Below are 27391 nucleotides of genomic sequence, written 5' to 3' on the forward strand. Positions count from 1 at the left end.
TCAACAGTCGCCGACGTTTTTCTGACCTGCGTGTTTTTTCAGGACAAAAAAGATGACAATTATTTCTGCAACAGGTAACAAAAGTCCACTTAAAATTCCTCAAGTAGAAATCTAGCCACAATGCTAGCTCAGGTAATGTTCAGGTACAAAGTTAAACACATGTTGTAGCTGTTTAGTGCGTATAGGTTTTAAAAAAAATTATTTTAGGACGCTAACAACAATTATATATATATATAAACAATTAATTGTCACCGGTACCTTACAACACAATCCAATGATGATTTTTCAGACATCCTAGTTAGGAAGCCGGGATACAGCACCCCCTGGTGCACATAGGCTTAACGGCCTGCCTTAAGGACTCAACAGTGGCAATTTAGTGGTGTTGGGGCTCGAACCCCAGACCTTTCGATCAGTAACCTAGTAACCTTCAGCGTTAACCATCTGAGCCCTGGAACCCTTTCTGAAAGGTTTTTCCACCTCAAACACTCTGTTTGTGAGTTTTCCAATATATTTATGAGCTATAAATAACATGTCCATGCTGTTAGCTTCGTCTTATTGTGGGCGCTGTATTTTTTAACTCAATTTTTTTTTTTATAAAACCTTCCGATTTAAGACTATTATTCTGTGTTTTAATATCGCTATGTGTTAGCTAGGAAGTGACCAGTAACAAGCTTGCTACTACCTGCGTGGCTACTTTTATAATTCAAGAAAAGATTCCTAAAAGATAACTAAATAATTAAATAAATAATGAAAACAAATATATTTTTTTCTTAATTTATGTTAAACATAACTTTTTATGAGAGAAATCTTTAGACGTTACCTAATTATTTTGTGTTTATCAATACAGGTAAGTTTAGCTAGTTAGCCGTGGTTTGTAGTCGTTCATGTGAATCCTTCAGTACCTTTGCAGAATTCTCAGAATTAAATTGAGTGAATTCAGTCTAAATCAGCAACCAAACAAGCAATCAATATGTCCTTAGTTTATGGATTTGTTGAACTAAAATGGTAATTAGCTAACATGCTAAAGCAAAGCAAGCATCAGTCATGGTGTGGCCTTCATGTTGTCAAATGTGTATTTAATCTCGTCATAATGACTACATTTAAATAGTTTTCTTTTCAGGAACATCCTGTAGCTGGCAATGTGGCTAGTTCTGAAACTAAGGAAGGTTAAAAGCTGAGATTCACAATCGCAAATTGAAAATAAAATTAAAATAGATGCCTAGAACATGTCAAATATGGAACATGCTAAAACAGCAGTTTTGACTTTCAGATATACTGTATAAAATGGACATTTTCACACTTAATAAATAATGTGTGTTTTGTTGAGAAATGCATAAAATAAAAATGAACGTTGAAATAAAGTGCTTGATGTCATGATTTTTTTCTCCAATGACTAAACATTGGCTTATGATAATACAGAGAAGCTGTATATCCATTTAGACATACATATAACAATTCTTATCTTACATTTATACATGATCATCAATATTGCTACACGAAAAGAAAAATAAAAGGAAAAAAACAATTAAAAAAAGTCCACATTGTGGAAAATCAAATTGTTAAATAGTTCGTACTACGGAATGCTGCATTAAATCTGGACACAGATTCTGTGTCGCTTAATTATCAACATGATTAGCATTCTGATTCAAGACGCGTGATTAGAAAACGCTCAGGCATCGCTATGTTGCATGAAAATTGTATTCCAGAGTATTATCGAGATCTAATAATGGAATAGTCATCAAATGTCTGCTTTTTCAACCTCACAGACAAATACGTCACCTCACAACCGACGCTAATATCAAAACTCATACGAAACTAATCTGATGTCTACGAAGCTTGGTTTCTGTTTGTTTTGTTTTGTTTTCCTGCCCAGGCTCCTCTTAAATTCAACATTTGTTTAGAACTGGTTAGAAAATCTGAGGTAAATTTGAAGTCCAGTATCATCATGATTTATATATTGTAGCATCTAGTAAAACACATCTTATTTGCATTGATTTGGAGGGAAAAATTAATTCTTTTAAAACACAACCGAACATCCCCTCAGCGTTTCCTCGATTACATTGGCTAATCAAACTCTGGGGTTAACAGGACACGATATCGCCAGGCATGTGCCGAGGTTACATTTTTAGATCTCAATAAACATTTGCATGAGGGAGTAAGCCAACATACTGTAGCTGGCTGGCTAGCTAATGCTAGTTAGCTAGCAAGATACCTTTATTGCCAGCTAGGCTGTATTACGTTAACTAACAGGTTTATCGCAGTGCATGTCATGTTTCAATACAAACACTTTTCACACCTAGAATTTCAACCTGAATTGTATCATCTGTGGCGGGAGTGCAACTAATGCTAACTAGCGTACAAAAACAGGCTAGTTACAAAATAATATTACATGTAATATTGTATAACTTTTAGTGTTAGGTAAGTAGCTAGTTAATTCCTGTAATTCTCTACATTTGGTCAATTTTATGGAAAATTTCACCCTAGGAATGACTGTGAAGCTTAATTTGCTAAAAAAGTCTAGCTAGCAAATTATAACATCCAGGTCCCTTTAAATTTGCTAGGTAAATCTTACCCTACAAAAGACCTAAAAAAACTTAAATTGTAAACCTTTTCAGTCTTATTGACAGTCCTTTAATGTCTTTGATGTTTATGAAATTTGTTGGAAACTTTCATTTGTTGAACAAAAAATAATCTTGAGTTTAATATTAAAATCGTGAATATTGCAATAATTTAAATACCTGATTATCGGCACATGCCTGGGATATGAAGTCACAAACACACACACACACACACACACACACGCACATACTATCAAGCTCTGAGAGGAAACACTGCCTTCGTGCATAAACCCAGCAAAAATAATTTTGCTGTATTGCATTTATCCTGAAATTGCCTTCACACACACACACACACACACACACAATAATCTATGCCGGAGTCCCATTATTTTTCAAATTCCAGGTTCCTTTGAAAGTTAAAAATATTAAGTCTCTTCAGTGGTGAGTTTGAAAACGCCATCGCTCCGCCTGTTCCACGAGCCGCCGTCGTCGCCTAACGTCAGTTATCTGCCAGATATTTACCTGTAAAATAGATGAAATAACACTGAAACACAGACAGAGTAAACACAGAGAATTGTTGAATTCTGGATTCTGGTTGGTCAGAAGGTGTTGATGAACTTCCAGCAGCAGCAGCTCCAACATTAGCTTTATTTGTGCTCCTTCTTACAAGTTAGCATTTCTATATTATCAGCTTATTTTGTTAATGTTTGCTCAGTGACATCATGTTTAAACATAATTTATAAAATTCACACCTGTCGAGAAGCGTTTCTTAACCAGGGACAGTCTGTATCCGCTTCCCAGCAGCTGGAAGTCGCAGCCAGACAGCGTGCTGCCCTCACTAGTGAACTGCACCGCCAGCTGGGACGGTTTACTCGGACCATCAGTCAGCTGGAAGCGACACAACAACGCCCCCACTCCTAACGTGAACAAACACAAACCCGATCGGCTTAACTCAATTGGTAGCGTTATAACGGCTTGACCAGCCAGAGAGGGTTGGGCTAATAAACCTAAACATTAGTTAATTTTACAATTGGGACACCATGAGAATTTTCAGCTTGCTCCTTTATTTTTTCCTTTTTTTCCTGTTCCTGTTCCTACACAAATTACTACTACATTAAATTAAATACATCAAAGAATAAATAATCTATAAAGAGTCTCACCACCACAATAACACCAAATGACCAGTTGAACAAAAATGATAACCATTTAGGAAAACTCTTTTGTACCTCCATTTTCTGATTTCTGCGAGAGTTCTGAGATCTTCCATAGGATCTTCTGGGATTCTGGGTTCCTGAAAGAAAAATCTTAAGTTCAACCAAACAAATTTAACCATGCTCACATAATCATATGGAAATCAAAACCATTAAGCGTGCAGCTGACTGTACAGCTGTGCAATTCTGCGATTTGAACTCACAACCACCCCGGGACAAAACACAAAATCACACATTCTCACCATGTGGCTGGAGGCAGCATGGCCTGCAGTTTGGCAACACCGCCATCCACTGGCACCAGAAAGTGGATGTTGGTAAGGGGTGTGGGGTTGGGCATGGCCTCTGCGTTGTATTTGTAATCTATCCTGAGGTCAGTGCTGTTAGCATCGCCGCGCCAGCTCAGCGCAAGGTTCAACGGAGTCGACTGGATCCCCCGAGCCAACACCTGGGCAAGAAGAAAAACACAGAGCAAATATCAGGTGATGTTACCAAAACACCACATACTGACTCAGGTCACATCATACTGGTGATGTGATAAGGCAAAGTTACTGGTACTAAACTGACAATGATAATGTTTCTTTATCTGTCTATGCTTACATATAGTTTCACAGACAGAAAAAAAAGGTTAAATTCCCGTTTTGAAAATTAATACTTTCTGATCAATCAAAATGCAGAAGTTAAATGATGTAGTAATTATTGTGTTTTTTTATTGTTTAAGGAAATATATTTGTCTATAGCTGATAAAATAAAGCTTCGTAAAGTCCTCAGCTCACCTGGTACTTCAGCATGTCCACATTATAGTACGTAGCCTGGGGCCGCTGGTCCGCCACCTTCTTGAGATGAGCCAACAGGTTGGGCATGTTCACTCGAAACTCTTTACAGTCAGAGACGGCAGGCATCGGGTCACTGTACGTAAGTGCAGACATAATGTTATTATGACCAAATATTTAATCAGCCAAATAAAAATAATCAAGTCCTTTTACGTGACCCAAATTACAGGACATGTCGCTTATATATAACTTATACTCCCATGTCAATTTCTGTAACTGCTGACAATCTACACATGGATTTTACCAGCAGAGCAGCTGAGGGTTGGGGAGGACCTGCTCCAGTCGGCTGTAATGACTGATGGTGAAGGTCAACACCGGAGGACTCAGCTGATTCGAGAAATGCCTTGTGATCCCTGCCGGGAATGACAAAACCATCTCGCCAGTTATCTTCACCACACACCTGCAGAGACACAGAGGAAGGGATAGGGGAAGATCAACAAGTCAAAAATGCATGACCGAGGCGCATTTATGGTGTGGCTGGACTTGTTCGGCGTAGTTCATACTTGCTGGGGTCGGCTCCTTTGAAGTAGGCGCTGATGGTCTCTGTGAAGGCTGCTGCCACCGGTAGGGTGTCCTGGGGGCCCATGGTGAGGGGACTCGGTCCTCTCGAACAGACTGAAACAAAGAAGATAAACTAGAATGTACTCTTAACTCAAATGAGTAGGGAAGTTAGACATAAATTAAGATTATTTTGAACATAATAATCATATAAAGAGATTATTTTGTCCATTTCTCTCCACATAGGCCACTCAGGTGCTTATTTAGTCCCTTCGAGTGCAGACTCGATTACTGCACCGTGCTCCTGGCAGGTCTACCACCGTACACTCTTCCTATTTGACCCCTACAACTGATTCAGAATGCAGCTTCATGACTTGTTTCTAACCTTTATAAGTTCTCCAGTACCATGCCACTGTTCCACTTCACCCACTGGCTCAATGCCCACATAGGTTAAAACACTGATAGTTGCCCTGTGCTCTCTCCCACCCTTTGGCACTGCCTATTTGACCCCTGGTCACACCATCTCTCAGGGTACCATGATGTCCTGCATTAAGAATCTTCTCTGTTCTGCCACCTAGGTGAAGGAAAGAACTTCCCATAGATAGTTTGGTAGTTGTACATCATGTTTTGTTTTTGTTTTTAATCTTGAAGAGCCTTTGAGATTCATCTCACAAGCATCTTCAGGCAACCTTGAGGCCCAAAGTACTAGATTTTTAGGAACTCACCTGAGACAGAGAGGTTAAACTCTCTGCCAAGTGTGGGTGTGGAGGCAGCACTAAGGGAAGTGATAGAAGAAATTGAGGAGCTGCTTTCTGCTCTGGCCAGGGGAGCAAAGGGTGGAGGACTCCATGAATGGACAGGAGCGTTGAAAGTCCAAGCCTGGGAGCCAACAATACACAAGAAAACACCATTTACAGGGAAAAAAAAACAATGATGGTTTTGTTAAAATCCAAGTATTTCAAATGTGTATAATTGTGGTATGAGAACAGAGAACTATATCATACCAAGTCTGCCACGTTTGGTTTGCCAGGGGGAAGTTTGGGCCGTGAAGATGGCCGGGGTGGAAGAGGTGGTATTGGGCTACCTGCTGATAATGGAGTGCCAGGACGTGCAGGTGACGAAGGCCCTAAAGAAATAAAAGAATGCTTACTCCCTGAAAGCTTCACACTTGGTCATGATCACTAAAAATATAATAAGATCTTGACACTGGTTATGTTTGTAAGAAATATATTTATACACCTTTCCCTATGTACCTGAATATTCTGATTCTTAATTTTTTTGAGATACCAATGTTTTAAAGTGTTGGGTTTTAGGATACAAAGATTTGTCAGTTGTGTGGGGCCAGGGGTAGCTCAGTGGTTAAGGCATTGGACTACGGTTCGGAAGATCCCACCCCACAACCACCAAGTTGCCACTGTTGGGCCCTTGAGCAAGGCCCTTAACCCTCAACTGCTCAGATGTGTAATAAGATTAAAAAAATTTAAGTCGCTCTGGATAAGAGCGTCTGCCAAATGCCTAAATGTAAATGAGTGTTAGCCTCAAAGAAACATCTTATGCACCTTTTAGTGAAAAGAAAATTAACTTAAATAATTCCTCCACTGATGTACCTTTCAGTGATGCGTTTACACTGTTGGACTGAGGGGAAGACTCCAACATATCAAAGCAGTACACAAGTAAAAAAACAAACAAAAAAACTATAAGATATATGAAACACTCACGGCTGCCTGGTCCTGGGGAGACAACCACACTCCTGTAGGTGAGAGGGGGCAGGGGAGGTGGTGTGCCACGCAAACCCCCCATCCCAGGGTCTTTGGGTGAGGTGGAAAGTAAAAGCATTTCCTCTCTTATTCCAAAAGAGTCTGGTGTTCGTCTGGCTTCATCCCTTGGTCCCAGAGGAGGGGGGACAGCGGGGAAAGGGGGCATGCCAGGGCTGGGTAGACTGGAAGGAGTGGCCATGGAAAAGCAGGACTCTTGGAGGTGGAGTCTGGAAGGTAGTGGCTGATTATCAGGGGATAGAGCGTCTGAGGGTGAATCCGGGGGTGGGGGAGGTGGTGATTCAGGTGGGGGGATAGGGTGGAGAGGAGGAGGAGGAGATAAAGCAGGAGGTGAAGTTGGGGGTGTGTCCTCAGAAGAGGATGAGAGAGGTGGGGAAGGAGCTGGCTCATTAGGGGGTGGAGGCCTGGAGGTTGCCCTGTCTGTGAAATTGACCCAGTTGGACTGCAACAGCTCTGATTCGGATTTTGGGGTCTCTGAAAGGGTAAATACACTGTCCATGTCAGGAAGAGCAGGTCCCCCTGTTGGGTCTGATAGCAGAACGTCCCGAAAGATAGAAGACGATCCTTCTCCTCTTACGCTTGGAACAACACTGTAGTAACCTGCCCAAAAAACATAGAAGGAAAGAAGGTGAATTTGTACAGAATGAAGTGCTTTAACATCACTGATGTTGCTTCACCATTCCAGACTTTGGGTGATATGATGTGATTTTTATAGACATGTGAACACGGATTAGGATATTGAATAGGACTGGTTGTGTTTATCCAAAGACCGGTGCTCTCCTACCTCAAATCTCTAAATAAACTGCTACAGCTGATGTATCAACCCCATGCTAGGTGATCAGTGTCTGTGACTGAGAGGCAACCAAGATAAAGCAGTAAGAAAAACACCTAAACTTACCTTTTAGGCATTATACACTCTCCTACACTATACAGTTAATAATTTTAAGCACTTTAACCCAATCAAACCAAAACAGAAACTCTGAATAATTACTAAAACATGACCTCTGAAACTTGCAGAAACTTTCTTGTTATTTCAATGTGTGCCTTTTCTTATGTTAATTAGTAAACACCATGGACTGCAAACATGTCACCACTCTGTTACTCGAGGGTGTGAATGAAGATATTAGAGCACTGGTCTTGTAAACCAGGGGTTGTGAGTTCAATTCTCACTGTGGCTTTGTTTTAAAGCTTTGAGGAAATTAGAATGATCTCATGTAAAGTTTGTAAATTTGAAAACGTTGGGCCAGTGGTAATTAAATAAGTGGCACTAACTGATGGAAATGTTCTGTGTTCAATAATGCCTTCAAGTTCCTGTGTTGATCCCTGATGTAAAAATATATGTAAAATGTAAATAGTCTAAAGAAACTGCTTTAAAGGGAAATCTTTTAGAACAATGGATGTCACTGTGAAGTCTGTGAAGAAAACCATTATTATCAAAGGGCTTAACATTTACTACTGAGGGCTCATAGTAAATTATCTACAGCGCTAAACACTAATCAAATTGATTTTAGATTAGAATCTGAGATTATGAGATGACTTTTTAGATTTAGGAAGAAAGCACTTGACTCCCACACCCTGGTTTATAAGACCAGTTATGGAATTATCTATCCATCCATCTAGGAACTACAGAAGACAATAGTGACCATTGAATTTATTCCCAACTTTACATCCAAGCATGTTCATGTAAACTCCATGCACAAAGACACAGAGGCTGGGAGGTGGGAATTAAACCCAGACCCTGGAGGTGCAAGGCAACAGTGCTAAGCATTAAGCCTCCATGCTGCCTTACAGAAGTATATCATTGCCAAAATTGACATTAGAGGCTTTACTCATTATTACTTGTACCAATCAAGGTTCAACCTTCAGTTCTGGAAAATGAGTTGGAAGTGCTAAAACATGCAGTTCCTTGAATGACCAATGGTTCCAAATGTAGGCCAATTCTCAAAGAGCCGCACATTAAAATCAGCAACTTTGTAACAGAAATAAACATGTTTACAGCCTGGTACAAAAATAGATTTTGATCTCCATAGCTAGACTTCCCATTTATGACACCTGTACAGAAGTGCTTCCATTTTTTATTTTTATTTTTATTTTTTTTACACATTTTATGTTACCAATCCATGGAACCGGCTCCTTCTCACCTTGTTTGAGGACCAACTCAAGTTCCAATATTCCCAGTTTTAAAGCACTGGGAACTAAATCACTAGAAATAAAAAATTCTAAGCCCTCAAACGTACACTTGCTGCTTGTGTGTGGAGCACAGATCAAGAGAATGTAGGCGGTAATGTGGCTTACATTTACTTTCTATTCATCATTCATTTTGAAAGGCTGGGGATTTCTGAAGGAACACCAGTCAGTTTCAGGGCACTAAGAAGTGAAGAACTTGAAACATGTGAACCTCTACTGGTCCAGGTTTAGAACCCATGAACTTGTATTACTTCTCTTAAGTGTGTAATCTCAAAAGTCTGGCTAAATGTTGAACTCATAACCTGTAACCATGCTCTAACCACTGAGTTATGAAGCCTTGCCTACACTGTAGAAAAACGACACACCCTCACACACACACACACACACACACCCTCACGCACACAGGAGGAACATAATATAATTTACTTTCTTGGGCGTGGACCAAATGATTCACATAACAAGCACTCTAACAAGGTTGACTTCAGCAGGGCCTCATAGCTCAGTGGTTAGAGCACTGGTCTTGTAAACCAGGGGTCGCGAGTTCAATTCTCGCTGGGGCCTTCTGTCCTTATTTTAAACATAAAACAACAAAAAATCGCACAAACTACTCGGATCCAAAATATCAGTAGCAAAAATAACTATGACGCACATGAACACATAAATATCTCAGAAGACAACTGAACCTTGAAGAACATGCATGTGAATATCCTTTGAGCTGCTCGATGTAAGATTTGAAAATGAGACCCTCTAAGTGCAGGATCTCCTTTCTTATTTCATACTTGCTGTGGAATTTAATTGCACACTCATAATCGTGTTTTTAAAAAAATGTATAGCGCCATCTGTTGAAATTTTTTACAAGTTATCATAAAATGTGCGGAATGAAGATGTGAAAGTGCGTTTGTTAAACAGATTTCAATTGCACACTAATGAGCGTGTATTAAAAGTGTTCTGCACCATCTGTGGAATTATGAGATAAACTAATGATTTTTTTAAGGTTGATTTTTTATGAAATAAGGGCATTTTACTGTATATGCTACCTCAAGCTCGGCCAAACACAACTGTGAAAACCCCATTAAATTTCCTTTAGTAGTTTTTACATGATGGGTGCACAAACAAACAGACGGAAAAAAATAATTGCAAAAACCACCCTGATGTGTTCTATTACTCATCTCACATCCCCACAAATAATTTTTTCACAAATATCTTCAATGATTGTCACTGCTAATTGGAGGTATAAACTAAAATGGGGAAGTAATAATAATAAACACCACCAAAAGGCTGGTCTGAATTACAATAAAAGCCAATTATTTGTATTATCTCATCTTATGTTTTATTCTGTTGGTGTGATGCTCCGGTTTCATGCTGTGACATGCGGAAAACTAATCCCACTCAAACAGCGGCGCAGACCTTCTCACCTGACGATTCCAGAGAGCTGGATCTGTAGCTGGGTGGAGTGGCAGGAATGTTCTTCGGAGGAAGAGGAGGTGGAGCTGTAGGAACAGATTAGTGATTATACAACATGGCTGCCTGCGTAACCCAGAAAAAAACAGCACTAATTTACCTCCTGTGGGGAAGCGTCTGTTTAGCGGGGAGAAGTTGCGCGGCGCTGATCGACACCACAGCTCCGGCTCCGCTACAAACACTAAACATGAACAAACAAGACCTTTATAAATATGTTCCAGGAATATAGTTAGCACTCAGAGCCCACGTGCTAATGGATGAAGTTAGCACATGATGCTACAAAGGGAACCGATAAATCATATTGTAGCAATAATACATCACAGCTGATATGCTAAGCTCTTAAGCTAACTGCACAATGTAGCAGTTCGCTAATCTATGGATGATTCAAGAACATTTATTTAAATGAAATTAAATAAAATAAAAACTTTGTTTATATAGCGTTTTTACTAATGGTCGTTAACACAACGCGGTCACTTTTAGCGGTCAAATTTGACAAAGTAAATGAAGCATCGTAATGCATTTAATCTGTAGTAATGAATCCAATCAGAAAAGTGTCAGACGATGGGTTTGGCATTATCATTTTCTCTGAGTATAATGGTTTGTTTTCGAATGGACATCACACATTAGCTTTTTTACACTGTTTACATTTTGGATAATTTTAAGTAGGGTTATTTTACCTTCTGAGTTCTGTGCTTCGAAGTTTGTTTCAAATGAAGAGTCGAAAAAAGCTGTAGCGTTGTCTGATAACCTTTTACTGCAGGACAACAGAACAGAAATATTTATTAGCAAGAACTTATAGCAAAATGAGTAACTAGCAAGTCTGACCAGATCTGAGATCTTATCATTGCCATGATTAGCAATGTTTGTCTACATGATTGCTAGCGGCTAACTTTGGTGTGTCAGGACCCGGTCCCGGGGTAAGAGTGGGTGTTGGAGTGGAACGTCTCGGCCTGGCGATCTCCTCACCTACAGGGAGAACCAGGAGTAACGGCTTATTGTGGAATCCATATACGTTTATGGTGGAACATTTACTAATTTAAATCTGAACAACAAGCAAATTCAAATTTGCTTGAATTTGCTAGAAAAACAAGCAAGCATCCTGGAAAAACAGTATGCTAGCTTTCGTACATTTCACACTTACTTGAAATAGTTCTTTTCAGTGGACACTGTGGGAAAAAAAGACAGAAAAGTGTCAGATCAGCGGTTCTACAAATTACTACTAGTAGTAATAAGTTAAAGGTATTTTTTTTAATTGATGTGCAAGTTTCAACAAATCCCTCCATTTCACTGGCTGATCTTACAAGCAGCAACATGAACTCTAAAAAATCCTGAGAACTTACAGTTTAGTCATTAGAAGTTAGGACCTCAGTATACAGGACCATAGGAGCATGGGATTTTAGGAATGTAGGAGCTAAACAATGTAGGCTCCTGGGAAGAATGACTCATTGGAGGCTACTGGGAACACAGGGTACAAGGAGCATACTCGGAGCCCCTGGTAAATGGGGTCCAAGAACATGGGACACTGGAAATATGTGATTCTGAAAACATACTCTGCATTCTTGTGACAAAAGGACTTCAGGAACATAGATCCCTGGAAATATGCGACCCCAGGAATATAAGGTCTTGAGAACCTTAAAAACCCTTAGAATAATATGATGCGTATAATCTGTCCTGTGATTGGACGATTTTAACCCTAAGGAAAGTACAGATGAAAATCCATCAAAACGGTTTCCTCCAGTGCTACAAAGTTCCACAATTTTGCTACGATTGCTACAGCGACCTCTCAGTCACTCAGTCAGCCTGCCGTCTGTCCACACTAGACTTGTCCAGCTTACGCACTTGTCCACACAGGTTATGTAATATACAGGCAGGTTGTTTATTACCACCCTAACCTTGAATTGTGTTTTGGGGGGTTTACATGGAATTCATTATTAGTAGTCATTATTAAATATTAGCACATAAATGACATATTTGTCTAAGGGGGAACTCCATATGCCATGTTTAGCTGTAAGTTACTTAATGCAAGTTTGTAGATACGTGTTTTGCCCTAGCCTGTCACTAGGGGGCAGGTTCGGTCAGTAACAGCACAGCGTGACCGCTACATTTATCGTATTTTGATTTGCAGCCCTGAGTCCTGAAAGTGAACCTCGTCCCGTTTTTTTTTATCATTTTTTTTTACAATGACTCAAAAATGAGAAATAGCAAACTTACTGGGCTGCGCCTCTGTGATCGCAAAAAAATAAAAAGAAAGAGTGATAATAATCAGTTATATAACATATCGTAGCATTTAGCAATTTAACAGCTCACTTTATTTTACACACCACTGCATTTTAGCAATCTAAAAAAAGAAAAACACTTCTCTAATACATTTGCTACTTTTAATGATTTGGTCATTAAATCCTATTTAAACATATAAGAAAAATCACCATTACTCATGCTAATCTCAATTACGAACAAATGTAACACTTCAAATCTCTCTCTCTATATAAGGGGACTGTTTCTAAATAAACTGAGTTGAATCTTTTTAATCAGTGTTAACACTTAAACATGCTAATCTTTAACCATGCTAATAATCAAGTCATGCTTCAGACTTACCGGACTCTTCACCTGTTGTGATGTGACAAAGGAAGACAGAAAAAAAAAATATTTTTTTTAAGACGCTAATTTTGACATGCCAGGCTTGTTTAAAGCTGTAGCTGTATATTTTGTGATAAAGACGTTCTGGACTTGCTCTTGTTGGCTCTTACCAAAGGCGAGGTGGAGATGGCCAGCGTGCCCACGGAGGCCTTGAGCGCATCCACTGTGGACATGGTGCCGTTATCTGGCGCCAGGGGCTTGATCTTGATCTTAAACTTCTTCCCTGGCTCCTCCTCACCCTCGGACTCGCTGGATGAGAAAAACGTTTTGGCTTTGCCTGGGGGTGCAGCTCGGGTTAAAGAGTACAGGTTTTAAAGCGTTGGATGATCTGAAACATTTACAGAAAACGTGAAAGCTTCCTAAAATTAGGGCTGGGTCCATGGGGTCACTAAGGGTCATGGTCTAATATACTTGAAGGTCGCTTGATGTTTGTCTACATGATTGCTAGCGGCTAACTTTTGGTGTGTCAGAGGCCGGTCCCGGGGTAAGAGTGGGTGTTGGGGTGGAACGTCTCGGCCTGGCAATCTCCTCACCTACAGGGAGAACCAGGAGTAACGGCTTATTGTAGATACTAAAGATTTCATGATTTCAGAGATTCCTAGAGCCTTTTTTTCAAGTTTTTAGGACCTAGGATCGTAGAAACATAGGAACATAGGATCGTAGAAAGGAACCTAGAACACACGATCCTAGAATTTGGCATTTTGATGAACTCTGGGACTAAAGACTTTGAAAATATGAAAGACGAATAATACAACCTAGAAAACATGTGGGAATAAAAACCCTGGGACTCTTGCACAGTAAGACCAAAAATACAGGATATTGGAAATACATGATATCAAGGTTTTTAATGTTTTATGAACAAATAACATGGAAATACAGAAGCCTGCATGAAGAGGTCCATGAGGATATATGGCCAGGTGATAATTACTTTAGAAATGCAAGATCATGGAACCATACGACAATGGGAATACAGGAACCTTGGAACATCCAAGTCTGTGAAGATGATATCAATAAGCTTAAAATACGTTTAAGAATTTAGGACCATGGAACCTGTAAAACCTCTGGGATGATGGATACAGGAAATAAAGGGCATTGAACACATAGGATCCCGGGAGTACCTGACTCTGGGAACATGGAACTCTGGGAATATAGGGCTCTGAGAACAAAACCCTCAGCGTAGAGCAGGTAGTTTGCGACACACAATCAATCCTTTCAATTATTTAGTTTTTACATGAAGAAGGATATTTCCTCCTTGCTCTCCAGGTCTGATGCTGTAGCCTTCATCATCCACATCGGGGGAATTCTGGGATTGACAAAAAGAAGCGACGGGTGAGTCAGGGGAATGTCATACCTGAGAATAAACAATGGCCTCAAACCTTGTTGTCATGTTTTCATTGCAACATCTACATTAATCCGCCGCGCCAAGAGATAACAATATGATCTAACAGTAAAATTATACCATAATATCGCGTTTCCTTTTGATGAAATATAGTCAGACGGATACCTTGTCACAGCCCTACTCACAGCAGAGTAACACTCAAGAGCATCGCTTACGTATCGATCCCAGTCTATCTCGCCGTAGAACCCGTTCGGAGCACCGTTGGCCTTTTTCTGGGAACGACACAAAGCGTGTTTTATTCGCTGTGAATCAGAATACACCGGAAAAGTAAGTGTCGCTTAAGAGTAAAAGTCCATTTTATGTCAAGTTAAGTCACGCTTAAAATCTAACATCCGTACTTACTGATTTGTCTTTCTCTGGTGAACCCCTGGAATCAAACAAAACAGGATTTTAGATAAAAATCAGAGCTATTTTTAAATACAGTTTTATATATTTAAAAAAAAGTATCTGCCCCCTTCCTGATTTTTTTTGTGTGCATATTTGTCACACATGCCCCAGGTCGCTAAATAAAGTTAAAGTTTTGGCGAGTTAAAGTTCACTTGCCAAAAACAGGCAGGTCTGGACAGATATGTTTCCTTATTAAATGAAATCATCATTTTAAAACTGCACTTTGTAATTACTCTGGTTTTATTTGTGTAATGTTAAAACTTGTTTGATGATCTTATTATTTAAGTGAGACAAATATGCAAAAACAAAACAAAACAAAACAAAAAAAAAACAGGATACTAAATACTTTTTTACAGCACTGTATGTAACACACACAGGAGAGTGTTAGTATTTAATCCAGTTGTCGTGAGTGACTTAGTCACCAGACTAATACCAGGCTAATGTGCACTAGATAACAACTGACAGAAGCCACCAGTTACAGTATAATAAAACCCCTGAATCTGTTAGGAGGAAAAAGTGCACGATTAAAAGAGTCATAGCTTCATCTTTATTCCTCATGGAGTTTGGTACTAAAGGGGGTGTGGCTTAAAGTTTCGAGCTGAAGCGCTGGTATTCCTGAGCCGAAGGAAACTGAGGTTTTTGCAGAATAATAAACTGGAAACTACTGCAGATGCTCCCTTTACTCTCTTATTCTATACAGGGTCACGGGGGGCCTGGAGCCTATCCCAGGGGACTCGAGGCATGAGGCGGCGGACACCCCGGACTTGGTGCCAGTCCATAACAGGACAAACAATCACACACACACTACAGACAGTTTGGAAACACTAGACTATAAAGGGAAACCGGGGTACCTGGAGGAAACCCACCAAAAATGGGGACTTGAACCCTCGACCCTGAAGGTGCAAGACTACTACTACTATGCTAATGTGCCACCCCAATCCCTGGTTAATTGACTAAAATTGGGGTTAAGAGGAAGTTTACAGTTACAGTTTAAATGAAACACGATATTACTCACGTGGAGTCAGTGTCCTTCTCTTTCCTGCGTAACCCGAACGCCTTTCGGGTTCGCTTCTTCAGTCCTGAGGATGAGGAAGATGGAGAGAGAGAGTCAGAGAGAGGGGGGGGAGGGGGGAGGGGGTGAAGAGAGCATAATGGGGTTGAAGTCGAAAAATAAAAAAAACCCTCACAATTTGTATCTCAGCCTTAAAATGAAGTTCTGGACATGTCCACAAACATCTCAAAGTTTGTTAGTTTTTTACAACAGCACGTTCCTGAGTCGTTTACTCTGCGTATAAATCAGCAATTTAACAACAATTACAATCTGAATCTTTACCCATCAACACACGCCTGCGGGACTCCTGAATAAGCAAAGCTTTTATTAATTTATTTTTTTAATCTGTGATTGAACTGTACTGTGTTTCCGGCACAGACCAGCGATCTCGAGTGTTAAGGATTAATTTAAACAGGTGGCACTTTTTAATCCATTTCCTGTTGCCTTTAATGTGTGGAATGTCCCCCAAAACAAGCGGATTCTTCAATTCACCTACGTTACAGCAACTCTAGGCTTTTATTAAGTCGATAATCACAGCCTGTCACGTGAACTCTCCTTTGTCCTGAAAATGTAGGAAATCTGTTGATGGTTACAAAGTGCTGAAACTGGAGACTTCTTCCATGTGCACCTCCACACACACACACACACACACACACAGATTGGGGATAAGATTTAAATCCCCGCTCCTGGAGGTACGAGGCAACACTGCTCACCACTGAGCCACTGCTGCCAGCGGTTACCATAGAAACGATTAATATAACCATGTGATTCGTATTAATGTTTATCACACCGTCTGGCCAATCAGAATCCAGGATCCAGCCCGAGATATCAGGCGAGACAGACTTCCATTACTTGTTGGCTGCATGATAAGAAAACTAAAGAGCATCAGACACTTGGTTCGTTCATTCTGCACCAACAATAGGAGTGAGAACATTCCCATGGTCTGGACCTTCACACAGCCTTTCCTGAACATTTTCCTCTGTTAAGACACCTGACCCAGCTCATTCACAAACACACACACGCACACACACACACACACACCCTTGATAAGGAGGAAATGCGTGCGTTAGAGGGATGACGTGCAGCCGCTTGGAGCAGGAGCGCTGTGAGCTCGAGGCGATGGAGATCAAAAGGAACAAAGGTTGCGTTAAAGGCGCGCGCGGGATGACATGAAGGTTACAGCAGCATCGGCTCACCTTCCATCATGGTCGCAGCAGCTTCTCATTCCACCGGAGCGACGCACGCAAGCGCACAAACCCGACACCGAGCAGGATCTCCTCCTGTCTCCTCCTCCTCCTGTCCTCCTGTCCTCTCCTGTCCTCCTGTCTCCTCTCCGGTCTCCTGTCCTCCAGCCGCTCAGGCAGCATCCACACACACCATCAGCATCACCGAGGAGCCGCTCAGCATCACCCCGACACCCTGAGGATGAGGATGAGGAGGATGATGATGATGATGCTGAGGAAAGAGACGCCGGGACAGGACGACGCGCTCTCACACTCGGGCGCGTCCCAAACTGATCCGCCTTCAACACCAAGTGCACTACATAGGGATCAAAACCACCTCATTTAGACACTATGTAGTGCGCATGTGCAGGAAGGAGCGAGCTGGCTCATGTTCACCCGGCCGCCTCCTTAGCGCCGCCTTGTGTCTCATAATAAGAATAATAATAATAATTATCATAATAATAATAATTATAATAATAATAATAATCATTATAATAATAATAATAATAATAATAGCTTTTACACTGTCCTCACTAACAAATATATACCTATAAAGGTATGATACAGCAGCTGTTTATATTTTATTACTATTGATATTTCTTATATAGCTATTATGGACTATATTATATCATACAGGTGATTATATTTATTATGTGTATTATATATAATTTTAAGCATGTTTTTTTATTGTAAATACAGTAGCGTAATTAACAAGTGGATTTTTTGTTTATTTATTTATGTATTTATTTATGTGTGTAGATTGTTTTTTTTATATACATATATATATATATATATTTTTTTTTAAATACAATCTGACATCTAATTCCATCCATCTAGGAACCTCTGTAGTTTAGGGACCATATGAACTGTCAACATTACACATCTAATTATTATTATTGTCATTAAAATTAACCGTTACAATACAAAATTAATCTCAAACAATAAACTAGTATTTGGTTGTTTGTTTGTTTTGTTTGTGTGTGTGTTTTTTCATGTATTATTAAACATACAGAAAATCTATAGGCCTACTTTAAACTTCTTTGTTTTAAGAATTAAAAAATGCACATACATAAACTAATAAATACATTTCCTGTTTCTAATGTATTTTTACAATGAATTCATTCTGTATTTTCTTATGTATTATATATATTTTAAGTGTTCGTGTTTTTTCTTATTTTCAGTACAGTAGCTACAGTGTTCTGTTTATTTATTTATTTATTTATTTAGGTTTTTGTTATTAATCTTTTATCATTTAACACAGTAATATTTAACAAAGTAAATAACGCTTTTACTTTACAACTCATTAAAAGTCAATGCTGCAAACTGTCTGAATCTCATAGCACACAAACGCACACACACACACACACATACTGTATGTACATAGTTGCTTAAAAGTTTGAATAATAGAACATTTAGTCCCAGTTTTGATATATGAGGGGTGTTCAGGTCAAACCGGGACTACATGTTCCCTTCTTTTTTTTTATCAGTTTCCATAAGAAAAAAGTTTCCTTTCTCTCTCTCTCTCTCTCTCTCTCTCTCTCTTTCCACATCTTCTCCTACCACACACTTAAATGACCAACTAAGATTTAAAAAAACTAAGGTGTGTCTAATTCTTTTTAATAACCTAAATAAAGTTTTTTAAAAAAAAAATATATATATATATTTATAGATTTATAGACATTTTTATTTATTTTTAGAAAATTTTAATAAATTTGTGATATGAATCTGTGTATTGTATTATTTCCTCGACATGTAGTTATCCTTGCGAGATTAATAATAAATTAAATACATTAATTATAACAAGATTAAGATTATTAACCTCAGTAATCAGGTTATCTAAATCAGGCTTGATGACGTCAGACCCGTGGGCACGTGGGCCTGATCTCAAATGACTTGCACTCCCTGAGCATGTGCACTAGATTTGTGTTCCACAAGCAGGAGATCATGAATCAGTTCCACTCAGTGGTTTATAACTATAGAGGTTTGTTTTTGTCATTTCAGTTCATTAGTTAATATCATACGTTAATCCGATAGAGAATGAAAAACGAGCGGCGTTGGGGCGCTTAATGGTTGTCATGGTTACGCAGGAACGGGATACTTCCGTACTACGTGTTTGTATAGTGCGCAGCGCGCGCAGCGTGTGTGTGTGTGTGTGTGTCCTGTTTAGTGCGGGAGGGTGCAGGCTTTCGAGCTCCTCACATGGCCATGGCGGACGGTGAGTCCACAGCGCATGCGCGGCATGATGCGCGTCTTTATTCGGGTGGATCGCGTTAGCCGGATAGCGTTAGCAAGATAAAGAAATTCTGCATCAACTAATCCGGAATCTTTAAACCCAGGCCAGAGACCGCGAGGCGCCGAGCGATGGCCAGAGAGAGAGCCGCCTTCTTCAGCCCGTTCGAGCAGGAGATCATCCTGAAGGCGTTTGAGGAGCACAAAGACATCATCACGGCCAAGTGTAACACCGCCGCGGCCGCCAAATCCCGGGTGGAAGCCTGGCAGGACATCGCCGACAGACTGAACGCGTACGGCACCGGCGGCACACACACTTACACACACACACACACACACACACACACTTCATTAGATCATCATCATCATCATCATTATTATTATTTAGATTTAGAGTTACATTAAAGCTCAGGTTTGACACAAAACTTTTTAAAAAATGCTATAGTATAAAATTAATTCAGCTAAATAAAGTTCTCAATTACTTTTTTAAAATTATTAAAGTAAAAGTAAAGTATTTAACATGCAAAAAAAAAGAGTTAAGTATCAGTACTTTAACATCGCTCTCAGCATGTCATGGGCTCTACTCAGCAGGTTGTTTGCGAAACGCACCCAATGGAATTTGATATACTCCTCCTAGGGGATTTATACGATCGCCACCAAACCGGGCCGATGTCATCTCAAGACACTGAGGATGCATGATTGCAAAGGGATTTACGATATCTCAAGGGGTTCAGCCATGGCGATGCCTTAAACCTATGCCGAAAAGTTGCCAATAACTTAACAATTTTGGTTTAGCTTGATTTAGAGTTACTCAGGTAACTGTACTGTATATCAGGTTTGATACAGAACTTAAAAAATATGTATATAGTATAAAATGAAGTCAGCTTAATGTCATGATTTTTAGTGAATTAATATGACGATCTGTAAAGTTTCAAATTACTTTTTTTCTAATAAAGTAGAAGTAAAGTGACGTACATCAAGAGCACGCTCAACCTTTAAGTGATACATTAAAAAAAAATTCACTCTAGTCCTTAAATCAGTGTTGCTAGGCAACAGTGAAACATGTCCACTGAGATTAAGTTAACTTTCAAACTTGAAATATAAATAAATCCTGCAAGCAGCTGCACAGCTCCATTCTGGAGGCGAGTTCTTAAAGTGAAATTTCGTATTGTGAAACGCATTTTCAAAAAAACACACATGAAATTTTGTTACTTAGCCCATGATCTGTCTGGTTTGTTTGTTTGTATGCCAAAACTCTTGCAAAATTTACCTTCTCAAAGTGGAAATTTGTAAGGGAGGACATTGGTATGCAGAGGTTTCTCTATATGCGTTATATGCTAGCTAATGTTTTTGACAACTAACAGCTTTTAGTAATTTCATACAGAAAGAACCTTACTTGACCTTCAAAACGAGACCAAAAGGTCATTAACATTAACATTTCTCGCAGATTAGATGGAATGTCACTAAGAATATATCTTTATGACTAAAACTACATTGCAGATTGTAGTAGGATCAACTTCTGACTAATTATGTTTTCAACAAAGGTTTAAGCTATGGTAAGTTCTTACGTTAACCAGTATCTGGTATTGACCACTAACACATTTTCCATAGATTCAATTTTTTGTCAACTTGTGAAGTTTTTTATTCTTTCAATTTAAAAATGCTAAATTTTAATTAACATCAAATCTGCCACATCTGCTTAATGGTTAGCTAAGAAGAGTTTGTGGGCGGGGCCTATTTGAATAAGTACCTTCTATTAGTTATGTAGTTTGAGTTTGAAATAACGGTAATACGTACTTATGACAGTTTCCCCTAAATTCCTTTTTTTTTTTTTCAGCGCCAACCCCAACAACGTAAAGCGCACCTGGCAGCAGGTCAAAATTAAATACAAGAACATTGTGCAATGTGGTAAGTGTATCCAATGTTCTTTTGCACTCGGCTGCATGCGACGGGTTTTGTGAAAGTGGGTTGTGATTTTAGCTAACAGGAAACGCAAGCAGAAGTTTGGTGAAGGATTAACAACGACCGACTTTTCACCCGCCGAAAAGATGGCTCTTTGGCAGATCAGAGGGCGTCCGGTGATCGATGGGACCATTTTGGGCCTTTCCTCTGAGCAGACTGGCATTAGCGTCGGGAGGCACATAGCAATGGGTATTAGTGCCGTGTTATTGTTTCTCTTAGCGTTTAATCCAGACTACACAAAAATTGTACATTTTAAATGATGAAATGTTTTGCAGAGCCAGAAAGCTCCGCAACTCTTATACAAAGAGTTCCAGCCATTCCCGATTCTGCAGAAGAGCACACTGAGGTAACGCCAGTGTTTATATTCTGCTATTAAAGTTGCTGTTTGTAGCATTTTAATAATATATAATTGCTATAATAATATACGTATATATTATAATTCTATTAGCTCCACCTCAGGTTAGATTAGAGACATACAAGGCACTCACAAGGCAGGTTGAAGTTTAAGAGGACCTGCAGACGAAGACTGGTCTGTCTTCATTGCAGTTCCTTTCACATCCAGCAGAGGGCCTGAAAAATTGCACCGTTTCCTATAAGATAAATTGCAGACTAAACTAGTGTTTAATGTTATTTGTTCTGTATTATTCTGCATTATTTATCAAAGGTAACAATTCAGTATCAAGTAAAATCAAGTCAATCTAAGATTCTATTTCAGGTGTAGCAAAGTCTGTAAATGTATTAAAAATACACTATATTTCCAAAAGTATTGGCTCGCCTGCCTTCACATGCACATGAACTTGAGGAACATCCAATTCTTAATTCTTAGGGTTTAATTCTTATGTTGGCACCATGGCAGTGATTTCCAGCAGCTTATCATCTTGTGTTTAATGCAACAAGCTCAACACATACAGTAATTTTGCCTTTCTGAAGACTCTCTTAAACTCTCCTTATGTCCCCATATGTCCCTTTTGCTGAAACATCTTCAACGTATCATGCTACCACCACCAAGCTTCTGGTTTCGTATGAATATATCACTTGGTTTTTTAAGGGCCAAAGAGTTAATCGTAGTTTTATCACACTATAGAGATTTGTTTCTAAAGGTCTTCAGTCTGGTTGATTCACCATTAAGGTTAGATTGGTGGATTCTTGTACCTGTTGCTGGATGTTTCACACAGGACCATCAGGTTCTTGATCACCTTTATTAAGTCCATTTTCCCAGTTTACTTTATGAAAAGTCTTATTGGTTCAGAGGTTCTTTCTTCTCAGACGGTTGGTGGGATCGCGCTCAGTCCGGCTGGCAAGCGGTTGATGAAGTAATGCTTGTAAATTTGAAAAGATACATTTTTCAAATGGCTGACTGTAATTTGCAATTCCTTGGCAGCACTCAGATTCAGAACATGACGAGAAGAACATTGTGGTGTGCTCTCACCCAGAAGAGGTAACTTGTGATCTATAACGTGAACATTTCTAACCTGTCGCATACACTACTAGCATACCACATCATGTTCTTATACACACTTCTAACTAGTACTCAGTTAAACCGTGCTCGCCATGAACTCCACTGTGACTTTCACTTATTCCATGTGCAGGGCTCTGAAGCGTACACTAGTCAAGAAGATCCTGGACCTTCTGGACCATCAAGACCTGCTGACGAAGATGTGAGTCCCTGTTTAACGGTTTATTTAAAATACCCTAGCAGCGTTCTATGAGTGCTGTGTAACGAATTGTGGAAGTTTCATTTGCAGAGAGACGAGGATGTGACGGCGCTGTATAAACGCTACCTCAGGCAGGAAATCGCGTACCGCCAGCTGAAGATGAAGAAGCTAGAGAAGGAGATCCAGCTGCTTGATAAACAGCTGGACGTGAGTTAGAGCATCACTGAACTAATTGCTAGTCGGACCGGATGAAATAAACTTTCAGAGAAAAAACATAACAAAACAGTAACATCTGCTAAAAGACCCAGCTGTCAGCGACTCTCACCGTGAGCTCCTAGAAGTTTCAAACTCCATCGTTCATCGTCTGTTTTTTTTTCCAGAGACGGGCTGTTTAAATATAAAGGGAGGAGAGTGAGATACTCAACGAAGGTCCCGCCCCTCTAGTGAAGAGCCAATATAAAGCGCTTTGCACAGCAGCCTGAGCAACCGGCAAAATAAAAGTCTTTTTATTCTGTTATTTAAAGCCAGAGGACAGACGTGGCTGTCGGATTGCAACAAACATTTAAATTTAAAATGGTCGACTCTGTTCTGATGTGCAGTGGAGATGAGTCTGGACATGTGTGTGAGTCCTGGACATGTGTGTGAGTCCTGGACATGTGTGTGAGTCCTGGACATGTGTGTGAGTCCTGGACATGTGTGTGATACCCTGCTGTAAACCACGCTGGTCATGACGTGTTTCATTTTATCTTCCGTTTATCTGTAGATGACTAGCAGCAAGAATTAATTTAAAACAATATGCAATAAGATTAAAACTTCAAAAGGAAATGCCAGTGAATTCTGACAGCCATGAGAATGTGACTGTTGAACTGAATTGTAAGTTCGATGACTGATTAAAGCAGACGAGAATGTTAAGTTACTACGACTATATATTGTTTATTACGCTTTTCCATTTTTTTTTTTTTTTTTGCTTTTTTAAAACATTTTTCAATCCTGTAAAGATGCATTCATAGAATTAGTAGACTGTGTAAAGTGTTCGCATTTGCACGGAGTTAGACACCAAATGCTTTTTAGGATTGTGAATGTACGGAGTGAATATGATGCGGACCTGCAGCGCTGCACCAGACTGGACGTCCTGCTGAAGATTCACTTATGCAAATCTATGTGAAGTCCAAAAAAAAAATCAGCTCATTTCCATTTTTCAACCTGCTGTCCCACATCAACTCCACTTCCACTGAGAAACTGTGGTGTGCAGCTTCACCTCTCATCCTTTATTTCAGACTCTGTGAGGGTGTGCTCGCCTCTCGTTCTTGTCAGCTCCAGTTTCTCGAAATGTTATAAATTCAATTGCAAATTTTTATTTATCACATACACAAGCGTACACAGTATGATATGCAGTGAAGTGCTGACACGACTGTTTGTGAAGGAAGTAAGGAGGCAAAATGCTAATAGAAAAGAATAAAACATGAAATATGAAATATATAATCTACAATTTTGTTAATAAAATAGAATAAAATGAAACAATGAGATCGAGTCATGTGATCAGGGTTTTAAATATTATAATGAGCCCGAGTCATGTGACTAATTCCTTATATATTACAGTGAGCTTGAAAAATGTGAGTCAATTTTTAAAAGTGATCAGGTTAAAAAAAAAGTTTTTATGCATTTATTTGCAGAATGTTTCATTTTGCACAAAATGTTTCAACTAAATAATAATATATATATAATATAATATAATATATTTATTTTATATTTTATATCTTATTTAAGCTTTTTAAAGAAGGTTCAGCATTTTTTGTGATGCTTCAACATAAACTATAAATACATCTGTACAGTTTATATGTTTCTTTTCTGTTCCTTTTTTATTTACTTTTTCCTTTTCTTTTTCCTTTTTCACCATTTCTCTACACAACTCATAACATACCTTTTTTCTTTCACTCATCCTTTTCTTTTACTCTTCTACTCGGCTGTTCTTTTAGTTCTTCATTTTCTTTCCTCACTTTACTTAAACCTGCGCGCGTGTTCATGCAAGTCATGTTTGTAACCACACGGTTGCGCTGTTTGCTTTCACACACCGCCCCTGCACTCCTCACCTGAGAGCAGCTCCAGTCCAGGGTTCTCTGGTTCTCTGGTTCTCTGGAGTTCCTGCAGACAGCAGGAACAGGAAAATAATGAAAATATGATTTATTTATTTTTTAAAAGCAAAAGCTCAAAAAATGTTTCTTAGAATCTTTTTTTTTATTATTGAAATGTAAATTTGAATGTTTAGTGTTTCTAGTTTAACTCTATAAAATGATAAGATTTGGGCTGCTTTTCTTTGCTGTTTCAATGTTTCTTGCATTTTCTTCTTTCTGTTATTTTCACTCTCTGTGTGTGTGTAGGCTGTCCTGGAAAATAGTCTCATGCTGTTGTGCATGTGTGTGTGTGTGTGCGTGTGTGTGTGTATGTGCGTGCATTTGTGCATATGTGTGTGGTGATTGTTTACAGTAGTGCAGAGAGATGAACAGATTAAACACACGGAGAGTGAAGCTCTAACTGCTCAGTGCTCCGTACACTAGTCCTCATGTTCTCATCATCGCTCGGCGTCCAGAGGAAGACACGCAGCTGGACAGTTTTCTGTCTCGGCACTGAGGTGGTGGAATCAACTTCCTCTAGATTTCCGTACAGCTGAGTCATTTGCGAGCTTTATCTGTTTCTTAGGTATTTGGGTTGACCTCCCCATACCGAAAAAAGAGAAAAAACATAACTTTCCCCAACAGTATAGACTGATGATACTTCTAGTGTAACTGGTGTAAGGATCTATAACAGCGTCTGCTGAGTGCCTAAATGTAAAGTAAGCTCTGATAAATAAAATGTAAAATAAAATTTACAGGAAATGCACGTTAGAGCAAGTCAGAGGAATTTATTTTACAAGTTTGATGTCCCCTGTCCAATTGATTCTCACGCCCAGGACTGACAGTAATGAGCTCGATGCCCTGATACAGTCCTGCGGCCCGAGCTCCTGAGTGCCTCCCTACTTACAGACTCCATGAATGACATTTGGAATTAATATTCATTTAACTTTTGTTCATGTGATTGTTAGCACATCGTGACCTCTGTATTTTACTGCCTGATCTCAAAAAATGTCCTTCAGATGGCCTCTGTCCTAAGCAGGAGTAAGAAGTGTAAAGCCGTGGGGGTACCTCTGTCAGTGCTGGCTAAAGTCGTACTGTAAATGACCCGCTCATCTCATGATGTGTGTTCTGTTTCCGTGCAGCTTTTCATCATATTTTTTCTTTTACATTGCAGGGTGTCCCACAAGGTTCTGTTTTAGGGCTGTTATCATTCTAGACTGTTGGTGCAGCGGTGGCTCAGGCAGTTGAGCCTCTGGGTTGCTGATTGGAGGGTCGGGAGTTTGAGGCCTGCCACCACCAGGTGGCTGCTGTTAGGTCTTTGGCCAAGACCCTTAACCCTCCATACAACCCAGCCACTGCATGTTGTTCTGGTCCCAAGGGTTGTGGCAGGAAGAGTGTAAAGACCGGGGCCAGATCGAATGTGGTGGCCCCTAGAGTTACAGGGACAAAGCTGTTCTTTAAGAACTGTGATGACACACTACCAAACATTAAATCTACACATCACAGCGTCACAGCTACAGAAATGGTGTTCGGTTGCGGTAAAATACAGAGCGAGCGAGTGACGAGGTGGTGTGATGAAGCATAGTTAGAGTCGTTTCCTCCTCAACCTCAATTTAGTCTCTGTTTTAATGTTAATGAGTGAAAATAAAAAATAAAACCAAAGAGTGATGTGAAGATGTGCGGAAACTTACAGACTTTTACACAGCGCTGAACCCGGGGACTCTCTCCCAATCCTGTACCTGCACAAACACTCTCACACAACACGACGGCTCCACAACCACATGGCTTAGTGAGGTTCTGTTTGAACGATGTCAGAGCAGCGGTGTGCTGCACGCAGTGGGGGTTTAGCATCAACAAGCAGAAGTGTTTTTCTGGCAGAGTTTCCACCTGATCTGCATCACAGAGCTCAGCTGCAGCTTCTCACTTTCACACTTACTCTTACATCGCTGTGTTCACTCGCTCATGTCCTCCCTCAGCTCTGCACACACACACACACACACACACACACACACTGTGCTGTGACTCAAAACCATAACCTCCTGAGCAATTGGACCTGAAAACCTCAACCAGGATTTGAGTCAGATACACAAGAGAGGGCTGAGACACAACCCGGACAGAACCAGTAGACAGATTGGACACAACCCCTACACCATCCCAACACAACCCCTACACCATCCCAACACAACCATGACAAAACCCGACACAACCCCTACACCA

General features: G+C 39.8%; 2 protein-coding genes and 1 non-coding gene across 5 annotated transcripts; 2 read left to right on the forward strand and 1 right to left on the reverse strand.

Annotated features, from left to right (window-relative positions):
* Positions 1–1059: 1059 nt before the first annotated feature.
* On the reverse strand, positions 1060–27310 carry sgip1b (SH3GL interacting endocytic adaptor 1b). The gene is made up of 25 exons (XM_053496743.1): positions 26866–27310; positions 25154–25205; positions 17191–17533; positions 15959–16022; positions 14899–14923; positions 14712–14768; positions 14403–14460; positions 13268–13440; positions 13116–13127; positions 12732–12743; positions 11662–11686; positions 11411–11486; positions 11198–11274; positions 10621–10701; positions 10475–10549; positions 6816–7472; positions 6102–6223; positions 5823–5976; positions 5103–5214; positions 4844–4999; positions 4543–4675; positions 4012–4214; positions 3785–3849; positions 3311–3475; positions 1060–3080 (listed from the first exon to the last, which is right to left on the reverse strand). The coding sequence occupies exons 3-25, from the start codon at positions 17198–17200 to the stop codon at positions 3058–3060; spliced, it is 2535 nt and encodes an 844-aa protein (XP_053352718.1). The 5' UTR covers positions 17201–17533; positions 25154–25205; positions 26866–27310; the 3' UTR covers positions 1060–3057.
* On the forward strand, positions 9548–9620 carry trnat-ugu (transfer RNA threonine (anticodon UGU)). Its single transcript has one exon. It is a non-coding gene; the product is annotated as a tRNA-Thr (tRNA).
* Positions 19205–23979, forward strand: LOC128524243 (uncharacterized). 3 transcript variants are annotated; one of them, XM_053496714.1, is made up of 8 exons: positions 19205–19432; positions 19554–19739; positions 21284–21354; positions 21427–21597; positions 21684–21754; positions 22790–22846; positions 22998–23066; positions 23154–23979. In XM_053496714.1, exons 1-8 carry the CDS (start codon positions 19284–19286, stop codon positions 23277–23279), a joined length of 900 nt encoding a protein of 299 aa, XP_053352689.1. In that variant the 5' UTR covers positions 19205–19283; the 3' UTR covers positions 23280–23979. The 3 variants fall into 3 exon arrangements, with proteins under 3 accessions (XP_053352689.1, XP_053352697.1, XP_053352706.1); XM_053496722.1 differs by having other exon boundaries at positions 21284–21351; XM_053496731.1 differs by having other exon boundaries at positions 19205–19739.
* Positions 27311–27391: the final 81 nt, after the last annotated feature.

The sequence above is a fragment of the Clarias gariepinus genome, chromosome 1, assembly GCF_024256425.1.
Source record: "Clarias gariepinus isolate MV-2021 ecotype Netherlands chromosome 1, CGAR_prim_01v2, whole genome shotgun sequence".
In the NCBI taxonomy this organism is placed as follows: Eukaryota; Metazoa; Chordata; class Actinopteri; order Siluriformes; family Clariidae; genus Clarias; species Clarias gariepinus.